This window comes from Ostrea edulis, chromosome 5 (assembly GCF_947568905.1).
Source record: "Ostrea edulis chromosome 5, xbOstEdul1.1, whole genome shotgun sequence".
In the NCBI taxonomy this organism is placed as follows: domain Eukaryota; kingdom Metazoa; phylum Mollusca; class Bivalvia; order Ostreida; family Ostreidae; genus Ostrea; species Ostrea edulis.
In genome coordinates this window covers 30,023,133-30,050,615 of record NC_079168.1, presented here as the reverse complement: position 1 = coordinate 30,050,615, position 27,483 = coordinate 30,023,133, and the positions used below count along the sequence as shown (strand labels likewise).

General features: G+C 38.1%; 1 protein-coding gene, 1 long non-coding RNA gene and 1 pseudogene across 2 annotated transcripts; 2 read left to right on the top strand and 1 right to left on the bottom strand.

Moving 5' to 3' along the window:
- Nucleotides 1-1,457: 1,457 nt before the first annotated feature.
- On the top strand, nucleotides 1,458-21,774 carry LOC125649899 (uncharacterized). Its single transcript, XM_056165724.1, has 29 exons — nucleotides 1,458-1,536; nucleotides 2,549-2,599; nucleotides 2,706-3,115; nucleotides 3,232-3,384; nucleotides 3,479-3,674; nucleotides 3,766-4,021; nucleotides 4,120-4,285; nucleotides 4,364-4,531; nucleotides 4,635-4,784; nucleotides 4,884-5,459; nucleotides 5,563-5,906; nucleotides 6,059-6,241; nucleotides 6,332-6,593; nucleotides 6,695-6,842; nucleotides 6,934-7,188; nucleotides 7,314-7,571; nucleotides 7,669-7,906; nucleotides 8,082-8,304; nucleotides 8,417-18,481; nucleotides 18,583-18,918; nucleotides 19,009-19,171; nucleotides 19,254-19,438; nucleotides 19,551-19,762; nucleotides 19,885-19,978; nucleotides 20,062-20,170; nucleotides 20,272-20,483; nucleotides 20,580-20,931; nucleotides 21,042-21,241; nucleotides 21,368-21,774. The coding sequence occupies exons 1-29, from the start codon at nucleotides 1,485-1,487 to the stop codon at nucleotides 21,656-21,658; spliced, it is 16,308 nt and encodes a 5,435-aa protein (XP_056021699.1). The 5' UTR covers nucleotides 1,458-1,484; the 3' UTR covers nucleotides 21,659-21,774.
- LOC130054811 (uncharacterized) lies at nucleotides 3,846-5,041 on the bottom strand. Its single transcript, XR_008803151.1, has 2 exons — nucleotides 4,950-5,041; nucleotides 3,846-4,791 (listed from the first exon to the last, which is right to left on the bottom strand). It is a non-coding gene; the product is annotated as an uncharacterized LOC130054811 (long non-coding RNA).
- A 3,859-nt stretch (nucleotides 21,775-25,633) lies between the features above and the next one.
- LOC130054929 (uncharacterized) lies at nucleotides 25,634-27,228 on the top strand (annotated as a pseudogene).
- The last annotated feature ends 255 nt before the right edge of the window (nucleotides 27,229-27,483 follow it).

Below are 27,483 nucleotides of genomic sequence, written 5' to 3'. Positions count from 1 at the left end.
TGATCACTGTTCGTTATCTTCACATTTAATTCAGAGTTGGCAGAGTACATATGTTTTAGGGACTACAACATTCTCGTTTCTAGTCATCAATTCGCAAATTCTCTGTTCGTCACAATGATCTTATTTACAAATACAGCCTGTCAGTAGGTCGAAGGCTGTCTTGCGTGTTTCTTGCTAATTGTTAGGTCGTTCCCTGTATACTAATTTTGACTGCGGATTACTCCCGTTTACCTGACCAAGAGAAGGGGCTCACGGCGAGTGTGACTGGGCAACGTGGATCCTTACTCCTCCTAGGCACCTAAGCTCACATCTGATGTGTCCGGGGATCTGTGTATTGCCTATTTTTAATGTTACATCCTTTATCGGATTTTTTTTAAATTGACCACTGTTCTTTATCTTCACTTTTCATCAACAGTATGATTACCATTAACTTGATAGTTAATTGTTATTGAATTCTTCCATTTAAAATGCTTGGGCTTTAACAAAACCATAAAAACCCACTCTGTAAATGCGCGGTACTATTCTATTGTAATTTTGACGTCACATCTGCTTATATAAATCGGTGATTGTAACACCATATTCTCAGTAATGATGATAGATAAAACACTTCGTCTGATACATAAAATGTAAACAACTGTGCACTTCTAGAATTAGACGTGAATAAAATGTGCCCTTCTTAAGCCGTTCCGCGGTAAAGTCGACCTAACTTACAATAAATAATTGTCTCAAGATTAAATAAAACTTGTATCTATTTAAAACATTAAATGAAAGTTTATACAAAAGTAGCTATAGAAAATGAAAGCTTGATAGTGATCACCAGAGTAGATATTAACGATGTAATGATATTTAGTATTGTAAACAAAAGAGGATAAATCGCATCAGTTCTATAAAAAGGTTGTTCAACTCTAATATAATTCACTACTAGCTCTAAAAGCTAATCAATTATACTTATGTAGTTAGTATCTTAGTATTTTTAACGTAACTCGTATTTACTGAAAGTGGAAAATGGAATTCTAAAAAAAGGAAAAGAGTGGAATTTTTTCTATACACAAGTCTATAATATTTGTATAAAATATTTACTATATAAAATACCATTCAGAAAGAAGCACTCAAAATTTTCCGACAAATTACAAAATAGATAGCAGAATTTGAAAGAATTCTAAACATTTTAGCTTGTGGTACGTAAGTTTGTACGAACGCAAAAACTGCAATTAACTTCCGATTGCACCACAGATTAGTAATTTATATTTGATATGCAGTATCTCTATAATGAATTGAATTTGTCGATAAACGCTATTATTTGAATTGATGAAAACTTTGTACCAAAGATCTGATAACGCTACATACACACAATTAGTATCAGGACTGGTGTCCCCTCGTCATCATTTCTTATCATCGTACTTTACTCTCACTGGATTAGTATAAATTCACGACCGTACAATCCAGATACTAAAACACAGAAAAGCAACCGTCAAGCTCCCACGATGGAGCGAACGTTACTTTTACTTCTAGCCTTAACGGCAGGAATATGGGCGGGTAAGTTCTTAAATCTTATTTTTAGTATATAAATTATGATATCATTAAGAGATATGATTCGATTGAAATCAAACAGAATATACTATTATCATTTTAAAAAATTTTAAATAACTTTCTGGTTTATGATTGTTCTCTGTCTTTCTTTAATCAAGATGAAATACATTTCATAATAACATGTACTTTTCACTAGTGTTGAACCTTTTTATATATAATATTGTATTATTTAGATTACACTCATTACTTAATAATACTTGCATTAAAATGAGTCATAATCGTGTTTGGGCATTTATATTTGGATAGATATCTCATAAACATATGTACTTTTTACAAGTGTTGAATTATTATGATCTTACATAATATCATATTTAAATCATACTCGTTAGTTAACAATATCTCAAGTTAAAATCAGCCGACTACAAATCGTATGTAGGCATGTGTACATGTATATAAAATGTATATCTCATTAAAACATATTTTTGACAAGTGTTCAATTATCATGATGTTGCATGATATTGTATTATTTGAATTTCATTAATTAGTTAACAATATGTAAAGTACATCAACTGACTCCCAGTCGTGTGTAGGAATGTTTATTACGATTGTGTCGTGTAATGATTGTTGTTCATATGGAAAGTAGTGAACATGTTTGTTGACTTTGAACCTTGCCCTGTAATGCACACTAAAGCAATAACATTTTAAGAACTTGTGATTAGTTTAGTGCGTGAACAAAGACTTTTTTATAATTACACTAACCATCTACCTACTCCAACATAGTACTCTGTGTTAAAATATTTAAACACGATATATCTCGTAGTTATCTAAAATTAACTTGACTATATATTTAGCAACGTAAAGATTGTTATAATATACATGTAAAGTCAATTTTATTCTAACATTTTCAACCTGGAACTTGATAATGACGATCTATAAAATTCAACATTAATTACTCTAATTTCACTTTTTCTATTTTACTTTTTCATACATACCTATGCTTTTTCTTTCTAATCTACAGGACCTATAAATGATATAGCATCAGGTGATACATGCTCAACAACATGCACAGGTACATATTGAACTTTGTGTTCTCATTATGTCTACGATTGCTGTGTAGTATTTTCTGCAAAATATTCGGGACATGACAGTTAGAGCATAAATCATTCCTTTTTCAGACTCTACAAAATTCGGATATCAACCTGGAACTACTTACGAATACGACTACGATGTGGACACAACCACTCTCATTCAGGGGGCGTCTGAAGGGAAATCGGGAATGAAAATGACCACCAAAGTTCAAGTGGAAGTTCTGTCAAAGTGTGACCTTGTTCTGAAGGTCAAGAATGTACAGCTTCACGAGCGAAACCCCGAGTCACCAGAAAATTTTGTCCTGTCAGCCATGTCCGGAGAATTCAGCAAACAGTTGGAGGAGAATTCACTGAGATTCTCTTTCCAAGATGGTCGCATTGAGTCTCTGTGTCCAACTGAGAGTGAGAAGACCTGGGTTCTCAACATCAAACGAGGTATCCTTTCCCTCATTCAAAACACAATGGAAGATCTACAGGTTGACCAGAAAGTCAAGGAGGTAAGCATCAAAGACAGTTTATTGGGTTTTTTTTTCATCTTAACTAAGTGATGAAGAGAAAGCGACACGGATATAAGCATGAGAAATCGATATGAATATCTGTACATTAATTCCAGGCTGACGTGACAGGAACATGTGATGCTGACTACACAGTGTCCGAGAATGGGTGGTACACCGTGACCATTAAGAAGCACAAGAATCTTTTAGGCTGCACAGAACGCCAAGGATTCCAAACAGCTCTGCAAGGAACACCATACAGAGTTCCATCGGTAGGATATCGGGTTCTGTTTATGGTTTAGTTGTTGTTTAGTGTCATTTCCTTTCACTGATGCAATTATCATACACTCGGTTCCTTCTCTTTAGGAAATCCAGTCTTTGCCTGTCATGAAGAGTAGTCACTCTTGCCAGCAGGAAATTAGCAAATCTGGAATCCTGAAAGGATCTTCCTGTACAGAACAGCATCTGTTTAGACCGTTTTCACGAGAATCAAGTGGCGCTATCACAGAGAGCAGACAGACACTGAAATACACGACCGAGAAAAGTGGAGTATCATCAGCAAGTAAGTTCAATATTGGTACACTACGTTGCTTGAAAAGCAGTGATCAATGTGAATATGTTCAACCTAACTGAATTCTTTTCAATTTTGACAGGATCTGTGAGCAGGAAGACTGACATGAACTTTGAGCACTACTCAGATGCTGCCAGTAGCATGAAAACTCGCAAAGACATTGAAAGACAATTGGTCAATATTTGCATCCAAACAAAGGAGGATATTCGCCCTGAGACACCTCGTCTTTTCTCCGATCTTGTGTATATCATGCGAGCAGCCGACTCTCAAACTCTGAATGACGTTTATTCAAACATACAGAGTGGTACACTTTGCAGTGACAACAACCAGAAAGTCAGGTAACATGTAAATCTCTCTCAAAGCAACTGTCTTATTATAAAACATTACGTTACTTGTATTATATTGATATAATTAAATGTTTCAATAACTATTCCAGAAAGTTTTTCATGGATGCAGTTCCCATGGTTGGAACATCAGCCTCTGTTGTCATGCTTACCAAAATGATCAACGACAATGAGGTGACAGGAATGGAGGCCGACATGTGGTTGACGACCTTGGCCTTTATCCAAAGTCCTTCGAAGGATATGATCAGAGAAGTCTTGGTAAGAATTTGTACATGTGAAAATACATTATCTTTATTTCATATGAAAGAAATATTCTAACACTTGTCTCCATCACAGCCTCTTCTGAAGAAGAATGGTAAGGCATTGCTGGCTGTGAGCTCCTTAGTCAACACCTATTGCAAGAACGCTGCTTGTGAAAACGATTTGGACATCGCTAATGTCATTTCTGCTCTGGAGGATAAAATTGGATACGGCTGCTACGTTGACGAAAACAACAAAGACAATGTTAGTATGATTTTGAACCATTTTGAGAAGTAATCCTTGATTAATATCAATATTGCATTTTCATCTTTTCATTTTTCATCTGCTTTCGTTTATTATTTTTCAGATCATCTTGACGCTTCGCGCTCTTGGGAATTCTGGTTACATTAGCTCAGCTACTGCAACACTCAACAGCTGCATCTCCCGAAAAGACAACCCAATTGAAGTACGAATTGCTGCAATCGAGGCCTTCCGTCGTGCATCTTGTGAGAATGACGTACGTACTATATTAATTAATTTAGGACATTGAATGAAAATATGTACAAACAAAACTAGTATAAATGACTTCTAATATTACGACGATTCTTCATTACAGAGAAGTCAGGCTTTGAAAGTTTTCAATGACAAAGAAGAAGACTCTGAATTAAGAATAGCCGCCTACTTGGCCCTGATGCAATGTCCATCTAAAAGCATTCTGTCTACGTTTCAATACGCTCTGGAGAAAGAAGAGGTTAACCAAGTCGGTTCTTTCATCTGGTCTCATCTCACAAATCTGATGGAATCCTCCAGTCCACTGAAACAGGACATCAGATCCATCCTGGAAAACGAGTACCTGAAAAAAGAATTTGATATGGACAAGAGAAAGTTTTCTAGAAATTACGAAGGATCCTTCTTCCTCGAGAAAATCAACACAGGGGCTTCAGTTGAAAGTAATTTGATCTGGTCGTCGAAATCATTCATTCCGCGATCACTGATGGCTAACCTGACAGTAGACTTGTTCGGAAGATCTGTTAACATTCTTGAAATAGGAGGACGAGTTGAAGGTCTGGAGTTTTTCTTGGAATCCTACTTTGGACCCAATGGGTATTTTACCGAAAAGGATGTCAAGAAGGCAACCAGCCAGGTTGTTAAAGGTATTGATGCCAAGAAAATGAAGAAAATCGACAGCCAGGTATACATTTTTACATTTTACATTCATATTCTTTTTATGTGACTTTTTGGATATTTTTAACTCTCTGAAAAGATCATATACAAGGTTTATTTTATACATGTAGTTCGGTATGGGAATGGATCAACTAAAAGGAGCTCTATACATGCGAATGTTTGGAAACGAATTATCCTACAACAGTTTCAACGGATTTGAGAGTCTTTTGAGTGGAGATAGTTTCAACATTCTAGAGATGTTGATCAGCATGTCTAAAAACCACGACTATTCCTTCACACAGAACATCATGTTCTTGGACACTTCCATGATTATTCCAACCAGTGCTGGATTCCCATTGAATTTGACAATTAACGGAACAGCCACAATTGACATGAAAGCCTCCGGAAAGGCTGATCTCCGAAAGCTGGGTACAAGTCCGAGTAGTCTTCTTATTAGTGGATCAATTCAACCCAGGTTAGAGCATTGCTTTTGCCTTCAAACAAATCGTCTTATCTATCTGTGACATTTAAGTAAAACTCGCATTGCAACGTACATTTCATCCAGATAACAAAAGAATGATACACTAATACACTAAATTGAGAATATATATAATATTTTGTTTGTAGTGCTGCAGTCGAGATCTCTAGTATGATGAGTGTCGATGCTTTTGTGACAAAGAGCGGATTGAAAATGGTGTCAACTGTTCACTCCAGCACGCTGCTAAAAGGTCATTTAGAATTGCAAGATGGAAAAATTTTCAATGCCAACTTGGACATGCCGAAAGACAAAATGGAAATATTTAGCCTGAAGTACGGTATTTTCTAAGATTGCTATTTATTGACTGATTACAAGTATTTACAGAGCAAAAAGGGAATTTTTTTGAAATGAAATATTTGTAGGACTGCTTTCTTTACTGTTCACCGAGATGCGGAAAAAGAACAAAAAATGATCACAAAAAATAGGCAGACTCACAAAACATGCACTGGATCCCGTCTTTCCAAAGTCACTGGACTGAAATTGTGCGGAGAAATTCAATTTCCCAATGCATCTCTTGATGCCAACGCCCCGTACTTCCCTCTGACTGGACCAGTGAATATTGATCTATCCCTGTTGAAAGCTGATTCGCACAAGTCATATAATATAGAGGCTAGGTTTACCTCGGTAAAGTATTTATGTTTTCCACACGTACAGTTATAGCATTGACAATTATTTCTCTTTTGAGGAAACGAACCCAAATTTGTATCATTATTTTCTGTCACTAGAGCAAGAAGGACGTTAACATCCGTATGGCTTTTGACACACCAGGATCACGAATTGACAGGGCTCTTTCCGCAGAATTTCTTCTGAACAAAGCGGACTCTAAAATTCAGCTTGGTTTACAGTCACCATGGAGTAAATATGCCTTTACAGGTATGCTACAAAATATCAAGCTAATATACAATGAATTATAATCCCCGTTTGACAGACATAATTCACAATACTCTTTGAATGTTTAACATAGGTAAACTCCAGAATCAAAAAAATCTGAAACATGTTAGTGGAAAATTCGTCCACAATAAGAGGGAATACTCAGTAGTTGCAGAACTGGCAAAAAAGAGGAAGGGTAACTCTTATACTTATACACCTAATGTGGAGATATCTGCTCCCAAAATGAAACCCATCCAACTTAAAGGAGGAATCAACTACGAAGGAATGAAAGTTTTAGACGCTAATTTGGTGTTAAGCGGAGTATCCAAACAACCAATTAAGATTTCAGGTAATATTTAGTTCACACTTTGAAAAATTGTCACTTCTTAATCACGTTTCTTTACAATTATTTTCGGGGTTTTTTTTCTCTCGGATTGATGGCCTAAACTTTCAGGATTATATATTTCGTTTCAGTAAATTATGCTACAAAGCGCGTGGTGGTGTTAGCTAAAGCCAGTATCAGCTTTGAGAAGAAGAAAGAGTATGTGATTGAGTCCAGAGTTCAGAAATATGCTACTAAGAAAGCTGCTAAGTATAGACCATATCTATCCATCAAAACACCTGAAAAGGAACTCATAAGCTTTGGAGGTTCAGCTGAATACAGAAGCGGAAAGGCTTTAAAGGTCGATTTAACCGTTGATCGCATCGTTTCCAAACCCATGAAATTCTTCGGTAAGTTAATCATGCAGAAATAGTCAATGTTAGATGATACTTTCGCTAGCTTTTATCTGACTTCAGTATACTCACAAATGTTCATCTATCGTTCCAGTTCAACTGAGAGATGCTAGTAACAAAAAGAGTACAGGAATACGATCCAAAATCGACATCAAATCTCCCATCTTAACAACAAAGTTAACTTCCATGTTCCTGTTGAAAAATAAGAAAATAGCCATAGTACGATCAACACTTGATTACGTCATTCCCCGTGTCAAAAGAGACAGGGTCACTCTAAATGGAAAACTTAATGTTGCCAACACGAAGAGCCTTTCAGCTGCAAAAGGAAACATGTAAGATTAAAATAACTCCGGATTAGGGCAAAAATTTGTATCCATAAATACTGATATTTTACAAATCATATATATATATATATATATATATATATATATATATATATATAGGCTGCATGCAATACGCATGAGATATATTTAAATGTTTTTCAATTAAAAATGTTATTTGATTCAGGATTCTGAGCTTCAAACAGCAATCTGACTGCAACGTCAACGTCAACTTCGATATCAGCAAGAACTGGAAACACTCCGAGGCCACTGTCATTGTTCAATACGGAGCAAACAAGAAAGATATGAAGAAGCGGATTGAGATTGCCACTGCAATGAATCATATTCTGAATAAGAAACAGAAGAAGTTCAATCTTGACGCTAACACCAAATTCATCTTCCCGTACCTTGTAAGTAAAATCCCAAGTACCAGGGTTTGCTTCCATATCATTTAATTCAATATTCAGTACTATGTTCCTAGTTTTCTTGAGATATCAATATTGATTTTTTATATACTTACAGGGTGTGAACTATCAAATGAAAGGAAAACATGTTCAGACTTCCAAATCAATTGATTCTTCCTTGGATGTCCTCTTTGACACGAAATCCTCCTACAGTGCTTCTTTGGAGCTTAAAGACAAATCCAAGAAATTTAGAAGTCTGGTAGGTAAACTAGGCATTTCTATTCCAGGCAGAGATATTGTCATCAGCAATATCTTTGATCAAACCAACGCCAAGAAATGCAGCAACGTTATCACAATTCAACTGGAAAACGGAAAGAAATGCGTCATCCAAACAAAGGTACGCCAAGTTGCAGTAAAGGAATACGACATCTCTACCTCTTTCAACATTCCCTCCTACGAAATGTTGACTGTCTCAGGACAGTACAGACTCATTCCTACAAATCTACAGGCCAACTCTGAAGTTCAATATGGCAAAACAAAATATGCAGTTTCCCTGTCCTCTCTGGTCCGTCCTGGATCTAAAATCCAGTTGGCAGCTGATATCGAAAATCCCGCCCGCAAAATCATAGCGGAGTTTGACACTCGAATGAAATCGCCAGTGTACTCCAGCAAATTGGATGTTAAATGGGATGCAAATAAAGACCCTTCAAAACAACTGATGCTACAAGGCGACATTACCTTTGAAGGAATTGAGAACTTGGAAGCTACAATTTCAAAAGTAAGTCCTTTGGGATCGGGCAGTATTAATCTGAAACACCAGAGTGGAGCTAAATATACTACCCATGCCCATGCTGAATGGAATAAAAAGAAAGTTTCCGTAGACTCTATGTTTGGTAAGGAAAAGAATGGCTACAAGGCTGGTCTGAAAATTGCATCTCCATTCAAAGACTACAAATCCATTAATATCAATGCTGGTCATCAACTTGACAAAACACAATCTTCGACAAACATAGAGATTGACTGGAAACCAATGAAGCGCATGTCTTCCACCCTCTCCGTGAAACGGCCATTGCAATGGGATGATTTTGAAGCAAGTCTTGATTTAAAAACACCAGTTCCAGGATTTGAAAGATCTGGAGTCGAAATGAAGCACAAGAAGACCGGACGAATTGAAAGTATGATCAAATTGTCTTGGAACAAGGATTTCCTTCAAGCGGATATGCTTGCTGCTGACCAAACGACGTCTTCTTCCAGAGATATCACAGGAAGACTGAGTCTGAAATCAACTCTGCAACAAATAGCATCTCTCTACCTTGCTGCAAAACATGTTGACACCGGAAAGAGATTTGAAAATAGCCTTACTTTCGAGCACAACGGAAACACTTACAGCTACCTTGGAAAGGTAATGCATTTTCGAAATGGATGGAATTTACAGAGCAGTGGCAATGTCAAGCTAAGCAGTCCATCAAGACAAGTAGAATCCTCCTGGGCTCACAGAAACACATTTGAAGAGATCCAAACTATTTTCAAATTTGGATCCGATGGTAGCATCGTTGACTTCAGTGTAAATGCAAAGCAGAGTATGTCAATTCCACGTGGAACACTATCTTTCGATACAACTTTGCGTTCTCCCTTTAGCATTGCTGAAGACATTGCTCTGACGATTTCGCATGAACACGGTGTTGGAATGATCGATAACCAGATCAATTACAGTAGTAAAGGAAGGAAAGTCCTCTCTTTGGTGAACATCTATAAACGACACAACGGAGTTGCTACATCAAGTCACACTCTTTCATGCCATGGAGACACTAAGAGCCTGTCAATCTCCTCTCAATATGATCGCTATCCTCTAACAGGTAAAGTTGAATATCTTTCTAACAAGAAATCCCTTGGTATGATAGATGGACATTTTGATTTCCTTCCAACTGGACTGATGAGCGGAAGAGTCGAACTAGTAAGTCAGATACCTGGAGTAGAAAAGTTGAAGCTTAGTATGGACCAATCCAACGAAAGAGGTGAAACTGTTACAAGATCATCCATCGTCCTACCATCTGGAGATTCCATCACGATGGAAAATCGTGGACAATGGAATAACAAGAAGAGTTTTAACACTGTTTTAACGACACCACATAGAAATCTTCGCAAAATGACCATTGGTGCCGAGTTCTCAGGCAATTCCAAATCATTCCATACCAGTGCTAATTTGATGGTCGATCCTTTAGTTGGAGCTATGTCCGTTACTTCTCAATGGAGTTCATACGGTGGAATAATAGCAAGCATCCAGGTCAAAACCCCATTTGAGCAGTATAAACAAAGCAGTGTCTCATTTACACATAATGACCAAAAGGCAAAGAAAGTTACCGAACTGAGTATTGAATATTTGCCAGGTAAAACAATTAAGGTGGAGTCTACTTTACGCCCAAATCTTCAAAATCTTGAAGGCAGTATTGCTCTCACAACACCTTTCCAAGAGCTTCCCTATTCTGCAGCATTGATTCGTCATACCGGCAATAGTCGTCAATTCCAATGTCATGGTGAGATTGAATACACCCGAGGAAAGAAAATTCAAGGAGACTTAACCTTTTCCAATGATAAGAAGTTAGAAGGAACTTTGGTACTAAGATCTCCCTTTGCAAAAGATTTTATTGCTGCATTCAACCACGAAGGGTCCATTTCCCAATTCTCTTCCCACGCTGAAATGCAGTATGGAAAGTCAAAGAAATACGAAATTACTGGAAATTATGGCAAATCAGCTGGTAGTATTTTGATTAAATCTCCACTCCATGATGATATAGCCGCTTCTTTCAAACATATGGGTACCATATCCGATTTTAGCTCACATTTGGATGCTTTATATGGCAGAGGAAAGAAATATGAATTGGATGCCAAATATAGCCAACAAACGGGTAGTATTAGCATCAAATCCCCTTTGTCAGAAGACATGAGAGCGTCATTCCAGCATAAAGGAGAAATGACAGATTTTGTATCTCAGGCTGAATTTCAGTATGGCAAATCCAAGAAGTACGAGGCCAATGCTAAGCTTTCACTCGCCAAAACATGGACAGGGTCCTTATCATTTGACTCTCCAGTCACAGATGACTTTGCAACATCTTTTTCACATGCTGGTAAAGTTAAGGACTTCAAAATCACTGCCGATGCTAAATATGGTAAACATAAAGGGTCAATCACTGCAATGTTCAAAAATGCAAAGAAGACTATCGGATCTTTGGAATTCAAATCTTCCTTTGTGGATGATATGACGGCTGCATTTTCTCACGAAGGCTCACTTAAGACTTTCGATACCAGTGCGTCACTGAAAAAAGGAAGAAAGGTTATATATGAAACATCTGTTGCATTCTCAAACGGAAAGAAATTGATTGGATCAGCTACACTAAAAACGCCATTCCATAAGGATGTATCAGCAACATTCAAACACTCCGGATATCTTTCAGGCTTTTCAACGACAGGTGCTGTAAAAGTAGACAAGAAAATGCAGTTTAAATTGAATGCGGATTTGGTAAATAAGAAGAACACTAAAGCAAAAATTCAGATTCAAAATCCATTCACCGAAACCATCACACTTACTCTTGTCAAGAAAGGTAAACCAACGAATATGAGAGTAATTACAAACGCACTTCTAGGCAAAGGAAACAAATATACAGCCGATATTACCATGAAACGAGGATCAGCTTCTGTTGTTATTGTCAACATGGCCACCCCAATTCCCGGGTACAAGAAGATGAAGGGAATCTGGAAGTTCAGCGGAAATAAGAGGAGTTTCAAAACAAGCGTTCGTGGTTCAATTGGAAAGGAATTTATCACTGCAGATCTTAAGATGTCTATCCGACCAAATTTCAAAGCTGATATTTCCTTTGAAACACCGTTTAAGGGACTGAAAAAGGCAGGAGTCATCCTTTCTCATCAAGGGACTCTTCGTGATTTTAAATGTCACGGAGAAGTAACATTAGGAAAGAAGAAACTATATAATGGAGATATTATATTCACCATAGATCCAAAGATCGCTGTCTCAATTGCACTTCAAACTCCATTCAGGAAGTTTGAAAATACTGAACTGTCCGTGACACATGATGGGTCCTTACAAAATTTCAACAACCAAGTAAATATCATGTTCCTGAATAAAAAGAGAATTGCCTCGAGCCTGAAAATGGATTTTGAGTCTGATATTTCAGTTGAAATGTCAGTCCAAACACCGTTCAAAGATTATGAAATGCTACAAGGATCGTTTTCTCACAAAGGCACATGGAAGAAGTTCCAAATCCATGCCGAAGGGTCTGATGGGTCCAACAAGAAATTTACCGGTGACATTGACATGGACGTAATTGATCACATCAAAGGAAATATGCAGTTGACAACTCCTTTTCAATTCATGCATCGTCTGAAAGGCAGTATTTCGCATGACGGAACATTCAACAACTTCAGAAGCCATCTCCAATTTCAACACAACAACGACAAATCTGAAATGGACGTGAATTTCAGTTCTTTGGCCAACCTGGAAGGAAAAGTAATTGTCAAGTCGCCATACATCAAAACAATTGAGGGTACCTTTCTTCATAAAAGTTCTCCTATGTTTACTTCTTCAACAATCAAATACGGAGGTAAAAGTCTTTTGGATGGAAGATTCTCTCTGAAGTCCTCTCCGGTGCAGGGATTACTCATCTTAGATACAATTTACACAAAACCTCTGAAAGCCACTATAAAACACTCGGGTACAAGTAGACAATTCAAGACAGATGTACAAATGAATTATGGCAAACAGAATATTATATTTACAACAGAGTTCGACTCAACTAACGACATCTCTGGCAGAGCAGCAGTGACTACCACATTCGGAAAAATCAACAGTTTATCTGCTTCATTTTCCCATGCAGGAAGAATAAGCAACTTCAAATGCCATGCTGAGGTATCTGCTAATGGTGAAAAAGTGGAGGGTGACGTGACCTTTAACAGCCTTGGTCCAATTGAGGGAACACTGGCCATACGCACGCCGTTTACTGATTATCGAGAGAGTGACTTTTCCTTCCGACATAATGGAGGAATATGGAATTTTAACAGTCATGCCGATTATTCACTTGAAGGCCAGAAATCCGAAGTTCAGTTGACCGTAGACACCGACAGAAAAGTAAACATTGATGGCTTCATCAAACGGCCATCTTCTGATGATATCATTTTTAAACTAAATCATGCTGGATCAGGTCAGAGATTCAAGAGCGGCACTGAATTGACTTATGGCGGGGAGAAGAAAATCCAAGGAAACCTTTCCTTTAACACCGTTTCTTCGTTATCCTTCGAAGCTTCCCTGAAATCAAAATGTCCAGTGGTGAAGAACATTCAAGTCTCCGTGTCACAAGATGGTACTTCAGAGAATTTCAATATCCAGTCTTCAGGCAGTTTCAACGGTAAGAAAGTGACAGCTAATTTCGGACTCGATCGACGCAGTGGGATGAATGGCTTCGTGACTCTGAAAACTCCATTCTCTGAAGATATCAAAGTCATGCTGAAACATAATGGAGCAGTTACAAACTTTAAAACTGTAGGAGAAATTTCGTATAGTGGAAGAAAACAAATAGAAATTGACACCTCCCTCGATGTCCTGTCGTCAGTCAGCGGACAAATGTCTTTGAAAACTCCACTCCGTCAATTAGATGATGTTCAAGTTCATTTCCGCCATGATGGAGATCTGAACAACTTTAGATGCAATGGAAAAATCAGTTTATCCGGAAAGGAAATGCTATCTGCTGATATTTCTTATGACTTCAAACCTATTTCTGTATCTTTCAACATCAAAAGCATAGCTGGAAAATTGTCTGGAGCTTTCACCCATGCACAGTCAACAAGCTCCATGCAATCCCACGCTGAACTGAATGTCAATGGAGAAAATACTCAAGCAGATATTACCTATTCTAATAATGGAATTAAAGAAGGAACTGTAAGATTATCAACTCCATTCAGTGAAACTAGTGGTGCCTCGTTCACTCACGAAAACAAGGATGGCCAAATTAAAAGCAGTATAAACATGCATTCAGGAGACAAATCTATCATCAGTGCTGCTGAAATTGCTTTTGATGATGGAATGAGTGGTAAATTCATCATCACAACACCGTTTGAAGGATTTAGAGAATCTAAGGCTGACTTTACTTACTCTCTTTCTTCCTCCGGATTAAAGACGACAACTAAAGCTACCTTCCGTCAAAAGAGTATTTCTGCAGATCTTAGCTTCGACAAAACGCCACTCCAAGGTAGCATTGTGTTGAAAACTCCTTTCAATGGGTTTGAGGAAATGAAATTGGCCTTTAACCATATCAGCTCTGGATGGGGATTCAGAAATCATGTGGAAGGAACTATGAGAGGTAAAACAGTTGAAATGGATACCGCCTTCAACAACAAGAAATCCATATCTGCAAGTGCAACTATCAAAACTCCGATAGCAGGAATGAACATGTTTACCGCTTCTTTCAACCATGAAGTAAATGCTAATGGTATCTCGAGTGTTGCCAAAGTCGGAATTGAAAAGGATGAAATTTCTGTTGAGGCTACATTGAACAAAAGACCAGGTTCGACTAGTTCTGTCATAATCACAACACCATACTCTGGCTACGAAAAGCAATCAGCATCCTTTGTCCACAGTTTTGAAAAGACTGGCATCCAATCGCATTTCGAGGCTTCAGCCCGTGGCAAGAAAGTGGAAGTCGATGCAAATGTGGATTTTGAGGCGGGTAATCTATTGATAAGGACTCCATTTGAAGGATTCGAAACACAAGAAATACTCTTCACTGTAAACGGAGAGACCCTTCAAGTAAAGGGAACATTTAGAGGAAAGATTGTTCAGCTCGAGTACTCCATTTTCACCAGAAATGGAATCCAACACACGCTTTCATTAAAAACACCTTTCCCAGGATTTGAAGAACAAGCAATTTCCATAGATAACGAGAGAACCCTTCGTGGGTATCAAACGCGTGCAGAAGTTACCTACCAGAGGAAGAAGATTGAACTTACAGCCAGTTTGAATATCGATACAATTGTTGACGCAGATCTGCAAATCATTACTCCATACACTGGTTTCGAAAGTCAGAGACTCTCCTTCAGAGTTGAAAGTGGTAAGGTTCATGCCATCGTGTCAGTCATGCAAGAAACGATCGAGTTTAACGGCGAGCTCTCATCCAATCAAGGATTGTTGTCTCTTAAATCGACTCTCAAAGGTTTTGAGACCCAAAGTTTAAGCTTTACATTTGATGATAAGAAAGTCCATGCACAAGGCAGCTACAGGCAAAAATCAATTGAAGTTGATGGCGAACTTTCAGCAAAGAAAGGGAGTCTCTCGATCAAAACGCCGTTTACTGATTTGGAGAATCAGAACATTAAGTTTATTAAGAAAGGACCAAAAATTCAAGTGGAAGGAACACTCATGCGAAAAACTGTAGAAATGGACATCTCATTTAGAAACAACAGAAAAATGGAGGGAAATATTGCAGTAAGAACACCTTTCTTAGGTTATCAGGAACAAGAAGTTTTGTTCTCTCATGACACTACAGGTGAGGGTTGCCAAACACACGTCGAAGTACTTTTCAACCAAGAGAAATCTGAATTTGATCTCACTGTCATTAATGGATTAAAGAAGGAGTTTAAGGTATCTCTGAAAACCCCATTCAAAGATTTCGAAGAGCAGGATTTCAGTGTCGATATTGTAAAATCTTCCGATGGTCTTCGAGGACATGCCGAAGGAAACTTTAATAGAAAGAAAATTGAAAGTGACATCAGTTTTGATCTTCAACCCCAAATGTCAGCCAATCTCGTCGTAAAGACGCCTTTCGTGGGATTTGAGAAACAAAACATGAAGTTCACCCATGAGCTGACATCACGGGACATCATTTCCCATCTGGAGGGAACATTCCGCAATCAAAAATTAGAAGCCGATCTATCTGTCTCTCTTCGAGATTCAAGCCTGAACGCCAACTTTAACATGAAGACCCCTATCAATGATTTTGAAGTTTTGAGTGCTTCAACATCAAACACATGGTCCTCCAATGGATACACTACTCATTTGGAAGTTGGAAACAATATAAAAAAGATCGAATTCGATAGCTCCTTGGATACCTCTGACGCAGTATCAGTCTCAATGTCTCTTAAGACTCCTTTCACTGGTTTCGAATCTACAGTTTTTACATTGAACAAAGATGGAGCTTTGGAAAACTTACAAGTGTCCAGCAACCTTGTCTATGGATCCTCCCAAACTGTATCAGTCTCATTGCGTAACATAGTCAGCGATTCTTCACGAGAACACTCCTTGAAACTCCAAAGTCCTTATAATGATATCTCTACCACGTACACACAGTCGTCAGATAACGGTATATTTCAATCACAAACGGACTTTTCCGTTGGAAGTCAATACAGTTTCAGTCAAACAAATACTTTACAGTACAATGATGCTTCGTTGGTTGACTTCACAGCGACAACTACATACACCATAGACGGAATATCTTCCACTACAATGACCAAACTACATCATGAAGGAACACTTGGTGACTTCAAGACCGATTTCTCCACAAGGTATGGAACTGAGGAAGCAATTGTATCAGTACAGTTCAAAAACACAGACGCTATTGAGGGCTCACTGTCAGTCAAATCACCGGTACCATACCTTCGTAATATTGATGCTAAATTTTCACATAGCGGGGACCTTGACCAGTTTAGGACAAGCGCTGATTTCCAGCATGAAAACACGGGGAAAATGGAGGGAACACTTAATTTTTTCAGGCGAAACTGGCGTCGCATCAGCTCTGTCTTGGTTATTAAAACCCCATTCAGTGGATTTGAGCAAACAAAGCTTACTGTAAAACATGGGGCAAACAGGAACAGCATCGAATCAATTGTTTCTGTTGGATACGGCAACGATCAACATATCAGAGCTGCAGGGAAGGTCTCCCTCAGTCCAATGGAAGTAGATATCCTTTTCAAATCGCCATTCGATGGTATGAAAAATCTGAAAGCAACTGTCAAAACTACCACAACTGGAAGAAAATACAACTCCGAAATGACCTTGTCTAGGGAAGACCATACCATCAATTTGCAGTCTACGATCGATCTTGAATCAACACCTATGTCATTCAATGTTGCTTTATCTACTCCGTTTTCTGGTTTGAAATCCACAAAACTGATGGTTTCTCACAACGGACGTCCCCTGGACTTCACCACTAGTGTCAATGTACAAACATCGATTGGAAATGCAAAATCTGATGCTAGATTCAGATACATGTCTATGTCAGATATCGACAGCTCATTTGAGTTCAACAGTGATATTAGTGGACTTGAAAACGTCAGGTTCAGTGTTAAAAACGATAAAAATGGCAATGAATACAGAAACCACATGAAAGCCTCATGGATGAAAGGACATACCATTGTGTCTGATGCAACCTATTCCACAAGTGAGACATGGAGAATCACCACCCACAAAGCTGGACTAACTATCAGCACCCCCTTTAGCAAATTGAGAAGTCTTAACATCCAAGGAAGCAGCGAAAAATCCAGCGACTCTGCCAAACAATCCCTCCTTGCCGAAATTAATGATGAAAAATTACTGGACACGGAATTTGCTTATGCTAAAGATTCAAAACACTCTATGTCTTTCGTGATGAGAGAGCCACAACCAATGAAATTCGATGGGGAAGCAGAGATGTCCGAGTCCGTCAAATATGCCCTTGTTTCCATTAACTTGGACACAGCATCAACAGAGAGACAAGCGAAATTTGAAACTAAATATGTCACCGATTCTTATAATCAGAGAAAAGAAGTTACAGTTAAAGTTTCCACACCATCCAAATCCGTTGAAATCAAGGGATCAGGAGAAATGTCATCTTCCCGCATGCTTTCGTCATGGGATATCCTTATTGATGATTCTCAAATTTTTGGAATCGATGCTGAACATTCACTAGTCCACAGTCGAAGCAACTATGAAAATGGAAACAACCTGAAGCTGAGATTTCCAGAGAGAAGCATTGCTTTGTCTGGATCCTATCAGACTAAATATGGCAAGAAGTCTATCGATGGGTCTGTAATGTGGGATGCAGACAGAGACACATCCAAGAAAATTGGTGCCAGTGCCAGCCTTACTCCTCAAGGAGACTCTATGAAAGCTGATGTGTCCTTTGAAATCCCAAGCATTGGCAAGGTAACTACTATTAATTGTGAAAATATCGTTTTTGAACATTTAAAGACTGAATCAAAATTGTTTTACTAACTGATAAATATTAAATGTTTCTTTTTTACAAGGATGTGAAATTAGACTCTGAAATGACCCTGAACCAAGGAAGCGTTGTTTTCGATGGGAAGACAGAATTCAAATATTCTAAAGATGAAGACAAGACCGTTGTCATCAACTCCAGAATTGAGGACATCTCAAGAGGATCCAACAAAAACTATACCTTTAGCTTCGGACTGAGGCACATCTTCAGCAGTGTTGATGTTCAGTTTAAATCACATGTTGGAATGTCAGATGAAAAGTACTCCAGCGGAATCAAGGTTGACTACCTAACATCGAAACGTATCAATAAAAACTTTGCTCTGATGGGAGAAATCGACAGCCTTCGTCGCCAAATAAATGTTGAGGTTAATAGTAGGTTAAATTAATGGACTTCCTTCCAATATCTTTGCTTCTATTTTGTTGTAATTATTTTGCAATATTCTTTTATATTCCAGGTGACCTCACCCATTAAATCGATGATTATGTCCGGAAAGATCGAAACCAAACCATACAGACTGAGTTTGCGCAACATGTACGATAACACAAAGGAAATTGACTCTCGCATCACTTTCGACCCTGAAAACAAATTACTGGATGCACAAATTAACTATGACATAGGTAAAGTGTAATTTCATTGGATACTCTCGACAATATACTGGTTACTTTTTCTGAAAGATTAACAAAATATTTGTTTGTTCAGATAACCCAGCGAATGTGTTGCACTTCATTGCTAAGTACGTGAACGACAGTGCCATTCTTGCCGAGGTGTACCGAGATGAAAATTCTCGTAGAATTACAGATAATCTCCTAGCAATGAGATTGAATACATCAAGAATCCTGCACACTCGTATTCATTGGAGACCTTCCATGATCCAGGATCTCAAAGTAAGTAATACCTGGATTCCATTTATAAGGAAAAGTTTTTTTTTCTATTTCGCTAGACTCTTTTCTTGTGCTTGAAATCACTCTAATTTATTTCTTATCTTCATATTCAAAGGTATCTGGACTTGCAAAGATAGCTCTGACCAGCAGGCAAATGAACACCGCTTTCTCTGAAGCAGCCAAAGCCGTGGGTGACGAACTGAATTCCAAATACAATTTGATCCGTCAGGCTGCCAGTGAGGGATACCGCCCATATGGTAAATTTATGGAGGAGATCATGACTGAAATCGAAAAGAACTATCCCACTGTTGATATGACACTCATCAGGTATTTCACTACACACCATTCAAGAAATGAGAAAAGAAAACACAATCCAACTGCAACAAAATACGAAATAAAGCTTGGAAGACTTCTTTATTATTTTACATTCGGTTTGTCTTTCATTTCAGAAAGATAATTAAAAGCAACCCTGTTGAATGGCAGAATTTTCCAGGTAAAGAAGCGTACAACGTTTACGTGGAGGCCACCAAGGAAATAATTACAGTAAGACATGTTTTCCCCAAAAGTTGTATGCTATGTTTGGTGATATTATGCAGAAAGTATACTGTTTCTGTTTTGTTTTTAAGCTGATGGAATCAAGAGGCAGCAAGAATTATGCTGAACTGATGAATTTCATTGAACAACAGTTTGTTGAATTGTCTGCTGTCATTGAAAGTTCTATGAAAAAATACCAAGGTAGTTTTAAGATTTTTTATTACTAGGTTAATATTGATCTAAATGAATGCTTATGTTGCACCTTTTCCCTCTATTTATTATTTCCATCTTCCTCATTGAAGCTGCGGTGTCCAAATTATCAGGAAACCACGTATCTGAGTACTTAAAATCAAAGTACGATGTATATTCAAGAACACTTAGTGAAATGGAAGTGCCAGATATGGCTAGTCAGTATACAAACGCCATCTACAATGCCAGGGACCAAATCGCTTCTAGAATGAATGGACCTGTATTAAAAACCATTAAACAGGCTGGAGATCAAAGTTATCAACTGGTTAGGACAATTTGCTTTTATCGTAAGATTTTAAAATCGCAATATTAAATCTCTGTTTCGGAATGAATATATTACATGTATCTCATACATTTGTAGGCTAAAAACGCATACAAATTTTGGGAAGTGGAGGAAAATATCAAATCTGTCATGACCAACATCTTTGATATGATCAAAAAAGACATTGAGGAGGAGTTTGCGATTCTCAAGAATTCCATTTCCAACCTTCAAAACTCTAGGATTACTGTTTTCAACCCAAAATCAGGGGAAATACAAATGGACACTTACCTGCCTGTAGCTATGCCGTCTTTGAGGGAACTTCCTAAAATATCAGTCGCCAAGTATGTCAATCGATTCCACTCCTATGTCCCAAAATATTCCAACAAATGGGGATCTCTGTCGGAGTACATTCCCGATTCTGATGTTTCTAACTGGATTCCACCATTCAGAGGTACTGAAATGTCTTCGTAATACATGTATATCTTCTGGAATTAATTTGTTATTTCATTGTTGTAATTGGTATATATTCAGTTCAGAATTAATATCATCGTTCTATTTCAGCTGTTGCTACTCTGAATGGCAACCGCGTCACAACTTTCGATGGTGAGGAGTACGATTTCTCTGGAAAATGTTCATACGTTCTAGCACGAGACTACACTGATGGAAATTTCTCTGTCATCATGAATGTCCTCGGAAAAGACAAGAAACAACTCATCATCATGACAGCCAATCAGATACTCCAAATCGCCCCTAATGGGAAGGTATGAATTTCTTTAAATAATCAAATTAATCTGCATGGAATTTGAATTGGGTATCATTCTTCCTTTACCCCGACATAAAAAATTAAGATCCTTGACCAATTTCCAAAACTTTAAATTCTATTGCAGCTTCGTGTTGATGGAAAAATTATCAGCACCCCATACAGATCTCGAGAATTAAGTGTGGTTTCAGAGGAGCAGTCCTTTAACGTGTACGGCCGTGGATTCACCGTCACCTACAACATTCCAAGAGATCAACTTAAACTCGTTGTAAGTGGATGGTACCACGGAAAAGTAGGTGGACTTTTTGGAACCAACAACAATGAAGTGTATGACGACATGATGACATCATCACGGCGAACTGTAAACGATGTGGATCCGTTCGTTAACAGCTGGGAGGTTGACAGCAAATGCCGTTAACCTGAAAAACACTGTTAATACTAACTTTGATTTATCATTCAATTGTTAAATTGTTAAATCCATGTTTTTGTTATATTGATTTCACCAATCAATAAATACAATCATTTCAAGCAGTATATACAGTGTTTGTGTGTAATTACAATGGCAGAGATGATATCGTAAAAAAAAAAAAAAAAAAAAAAAACACGGAAAAAGAAAACCTTTCTGATGTTTTGAGACTGAGTGGTTTTGTTCACATTGGTATCATATAAGTTTTACACTGAGCAAGATTTTAATGTCAATACGAAAGTCAAAAACTTTATCAAAAGAAAAGTCAAGGAATATTTCTCTTGCATCAGATTAAGTTCCGTAAAGGAATTACTTTTCATAAATTATGAGCTCAGCAAATTACCATGAATTTGTCCTCCGTTTCCATGACAACCAATGAATAAATGTTATATATGTTAGTACACATGTAGGAGAGCAGTCCTCCGTTTCCAGGACAACCGATGATCAAATGTTCTATAGGTTAATATACATGTAGGAGAGCAGTCCTCTGTTCCCATGCCAACCAATGATTAAATGTTATGTATGTTGATATGCATGTAGGAAAGCAGGCCTCCGTTCCCATGACAACCAATGATCAAACGTTATTATATATGTTGATATACATGTAGAAGAGTAGTCCTCTGTAAACAGATAACAGCCATACATTTATTAACTAAAATATCCAAAGTGCAGTTTTCCATTCTTCAAAAATGCCTTTCGATCCAGGGGAAAATAATTTTTTTTAGAATATTTAAACTTCAAAAAGTCTATGATAAAACCAATCAAAATTCCTGCCAGAAAATTGCCTAGCTATTTGTTAGCGTTGTAAAATCAAAATTTTGGTTCATCCTGAGAAAGCATGTTTGAAATCAAAGTAGATAACTTTTTAGTTGTAGTATGAACAATCCGGACCAAATGCAATTTGCAGGAAGTTACCCAACCATACCCGCTTTTAATCTCTCCAAGTGTTAATCTTAACACGTAATCATTATGGGTTTTCCACGGATATACCTATAAAACCGAGTTTTACTTCCATTCAAAGGCGAACCATTCTAAGCTTTTATTGGGTGGAAATACTTTTCTTGATGACTAAAAATATTTAAAACTTGGTGATATGTTATTGCAGTTAGCTTGGAAATAGCAAATCCAGTGGTATTTACATGTGATTTTATAGATGTATGCTTGAGTTCGCCAGTGCAAAACTACAGGTCGTAAGACTTTATGTGAAAATTTAAGCAGCCTCTTAACGCGAATGACAGGACTGTAAAAGTGAAATGTCGTACCGTGCCGTTGAAATTCGAAGAAAACCCTGTGTATTTAAAATTATCTGGGTAAATATTGATATGGGGAAAACCACTTGTCCTAGGATTTATCATACGCAATTGCCAAACCCACTGAAACGCTAGAAAGCAGTTGCCAACGTGTAGGAGGTCAAACGTCAATCTGGTATTCTTCTTGATAACATGTACATGGTTAGTGGGTTTACACAATAGGGTGGCTAGAAACAAAATTTGCTAAAAAACCAAGGATAGCCCTTTCAAAAAATTCTGTATTTGTTATTTAATAAAAGTACTTTACCGTGTAAAGTTATAACCAAAAGTAACAACGTTGACTATGTAGAAATCAGCTTTACGTTTTCCAAAATTTCAACAATTGTTTATCAATGATTGATGGTTACGATAGGTTTGACTCCACATTTTGGCACACTGTTTTTCCCTATAATAGCTCTAAAACTTCATTGTTATTTTGGATTTCAAACATTTCGGTTGAGCATCACTGAAGAGACATTATTTGTCGAAATGCGCAGCGGGTGCATCAAAATTGGTACCGTATAAATTTTACATGTAGCAGTAAATTCAGCTCTGCAATTTTCATTATTCAAATTAAAGTACTCAACTTCACTGCTGACTTGCTGTGGTTTGCTGATATGTTGAGTTGGAACGGTTCCAAAGTTGATTGTGTATTGACGCATGGCTTGCATCTGCTCGGTGTACAGACAAAACCTGACAAAATGAACCGAGAGCCTGCAGGAATGGCAGAGGTTTCCTATAACTCGGTGGAAATGCTCTTAAAGAATACTCTTGTCGAAATTCGAACTTGGCATTTCTGAGAAATAGCTGCTGATTGGAGAAACCATCGAATGCGCCGGATTTTCTATTTTAGCTGCGGTGGCTCTTGGTATAGCCGAGAAAATTTTGGCGGCATTCTCACTACTATCAGCAATGTCGGAAACAACTTATATTTTAACAGTGTTCCAAATATGATTTGTTGCTATGCATAAAAGTATATTCCGGTAGGAGAGCTTCCTTCTTAGAATTTAAATGCATCACTGAAATCTCAATTTGAACATGGGGTCAAAATTACAACGTCGAAATCTTCACCCATGATATTGGACCTAGCTCGTGGTTTTTCCATATCCTTCAACTCGTGTTATTTGTCTCGTTGTCTGACGACATTATATTCAAGGCTAAGTAGTAGTTATCCCATATGATATTGTTGGTTATGTGCAGATACCCGATGGGTGTGGTCATAATGACACGAGGGATCGTAGCTCCCGAGTGTCATTATGACCACGCCCATCGGGTATCTGCACATAATGAACAATATTATTTGGGGTAAGTGACTTGTACCATAGTTTACAATTATTCATTATATTTTGTTATAGCTTTCGGAAGCGCGGTCGCCTGTTTACAATATGATGCCAATTGTATGCCTTTACATTAAACTTTGTACACCATATTTTTATTTAACATTTACACGCATTCTCCGACTTTTAGTACCGGTATTGGCTTTAAAGAATTGAAATTTAAAAATTCAAATAAAATTCTAAGAACCCATATTCGTGCATTTTTCTGTTTAAAAATTTATCAATATATTCAACTGATGATTGTAGTTACTCTTTTGAAAATCCTATTTGATATCCTTCATTCTAATACATATTTTGACTAAATTGGCTGGAAAACCATTTACATGTATATACAATAGATTAAAAAAATGGTGAAACATAAGAGAGAGAGAAAAAAAAGAATTGTAAGATGCGAAACCATAAAAGAAACACAAGTCTGATTCACTCTGTCCGCTAAACAAGTTTATCTCTCAAACGCGTTCTTATCACATGACTGGGTCTTTTATATTTCTACGTATACGTGTTTCTCGACTTGAGGAGAATATGGAAATAGAAAGTCTTTGGGACGAGACCATTGAGGATATTAATTTGTATCAAGGTTTAAGTGAGATTCAGTGCGAATATCTATATTGTATTTGGAGTCTGAGTCAGTTTCTGTGTTTGATATGTGCAATTTTGATCTGGAGGAACTTCATACAGTGGACAGTGATGTTGTTGTTTTTTCTCTCGAGAATGTGGGCGGAGTTTGAAGGAAAGTGTGGGTTATGTACAGATAACCCACACTTTTAACAAAAGAAAGCACACCAAACTATGGTACAAGGCACAGAAATACAAAAGCGACCTTCGTTGCTTGTAACGAACTTCGCACTGCCCGAAAACTGACCAGTAGTAGTATATATACTAATTATAACGACCATAGAATTTGCGAAATGCTGATTTTAAACGAGACTGTTAGAACCCCTGCACCATCAACCCATTTGTCAGTAGCCGGCTTCGATTTAAAAACTGACCATACACAGAACAAACTATTGCGTATCGAAGCAGTTGAGAGAGGTAAACACCATATGCAGGTGATAATGGAATATTGCAGCATTGCTACATAAATATGGGATGTTGACGATGGAGAAGTTGAAATCATCCCGTTTGTCATAAAGTTGAGTTGTTAGTTTGCCGTTAATATAAGATATAAAGACATTTCCTTTGACTTTGCTTCAAGTTTGATTTCAAATTCCTTTTTGTCTTTTCTAAATGGGCAACTTTTCCCAGATTACATTCTGAATATAATATCGCATATGGTAGCTCGTCTAATATATGCGAATTTTATACAAGGGTATCAGTTTGCAATTCCGGAAATTTTGCGGCTGAGCAAACCAACCCCGGATGTTAGAATTCTCGCCACTTTCTCTTTCAAACCTATATTTAGATCGGGAAGACGTACCAAAATCCGCTCCTGAAAACATCCTTTGAAATCAACATTTATGCAGCTAATGTGTTTGAATTAGTTTATTTAGACATTTATTTTAACGTTTTACTGCTAGTGGTGTACGGATGGCTTGATTTTATTCAGATTGGAACGGATTGGGAAATTCGTTATACCAACGTGCCATCCCTCGCTGCACATTTAGTTCGTTCCCAACTACAATATCATTATATCTATACCGATAACTTGTATTTCCTATTTTATTATTATTATTATTATTAATTTCTATATTGTTACTGGTAACCATGCCTAAGACAAAACCCAAGAGATCCAGCCGGATAGCTAGAACTCTGCCCCAGCCGGAACCTCATGTCACACGCGGTCACCGCCGGCGGCAAGATCAATCCGCGGTGACCACACCTGAGCCACGGAAAAAGGCAGTCTGCTCCACTGACTTCAGCAGCGGGCAACGACACCCGACGTCGCGGACAGCAGGACCAACGCACGGAGTCCACGACAGCAAGTCGAGGCTCCCAGGCATCCTCACAGGCCCCACAGTTGGACAACTCGGACTCGGAAATCACAGAACAGAATCCGGGTATGGCTTATTTTGTTCCCCCAGTTGTACACCCTCCAAATTTAGCTAGTCAATTTCACACAATTGATACTGGGGTAAGTGCCTGCTCATCTAGCTTACCTAGGCCTATAGCACCTGATGTTAGCAATGTGCAAAATGCCCATCTTCCCTCTCCCCCCTTGCATGATTCTATTGATTTTCCCATTGGGTACCATGTAGACCATTCTACTAAGCAAAAAAATATCGCGGGGGAATTTGTCAACTTAGCGGTGCTGCTCGTTAGGAATCCAGTCAATACCCAGTCAGCTGCCACTCTAACCATTGACTCGTAGGGCAATCTCGTTACGCAACCAAAGTACTCCAACAAAATTGTTTCAATCGAGAGATGGTCTGATGCATTCCTTATTTATGCTAGCATCTACACGGCAGCACACCCACATAGAACACAGCAGTTGTTTAAATACTTGCACGATATTCGCTTAGGTTCTATGAAATCCATGGGGTGGGCTACCTACGACGAACAGTTTCGTCTAAGAATGGCGCACAACCCTTCTCGAGACTGGGGAACAGTAGATAGTGAACTGTGGCTACTCTATATGACCCCCACACCAGATAGGCCAGGCACTAATCCCCTTCACAAGTGCTTCGATTATAATCATAAGGGTGCATGTGACAAAGTGCAATGTGGGTATGCCCACCGCTGCCTGAAATGCAATGGCAAACACCCATCGCTGTCGTGCACCAACCCCAACATAGCCTCTAGTCAATCCAATGCTAGTTTCAATCATGCTTTTCGGGCACCAACAGCAAGCACTAACAAGTCGTTTCGCCACAAATCAGGCCCAGCGCAACAGTCATGGAATCGAAACCCCGCACAACACAAGCACATGGGACCTAGGCCTTTCCCCGGTAATTATTAACTCTTTACTGAAATATTTGGATAGTTACCCAGATCTAGTTACGGCTGAATATTTGTTAGATGGTTTTTGTCATGGATTTAGGCTTCAATACTCTGGGCCCCGAATTTCACTTTTTTCAAAAAATTTATCGTCGGCCTTGAATCATGAGCAAGTGCTTCATGAAAAAATTTTGAGTGAGGTTGCAGCTGGTCGTATGAGAGGTCCCTATCCTAGGCCACCTATGCATAATTTACATGTATCCCCAATTGGGGTTGT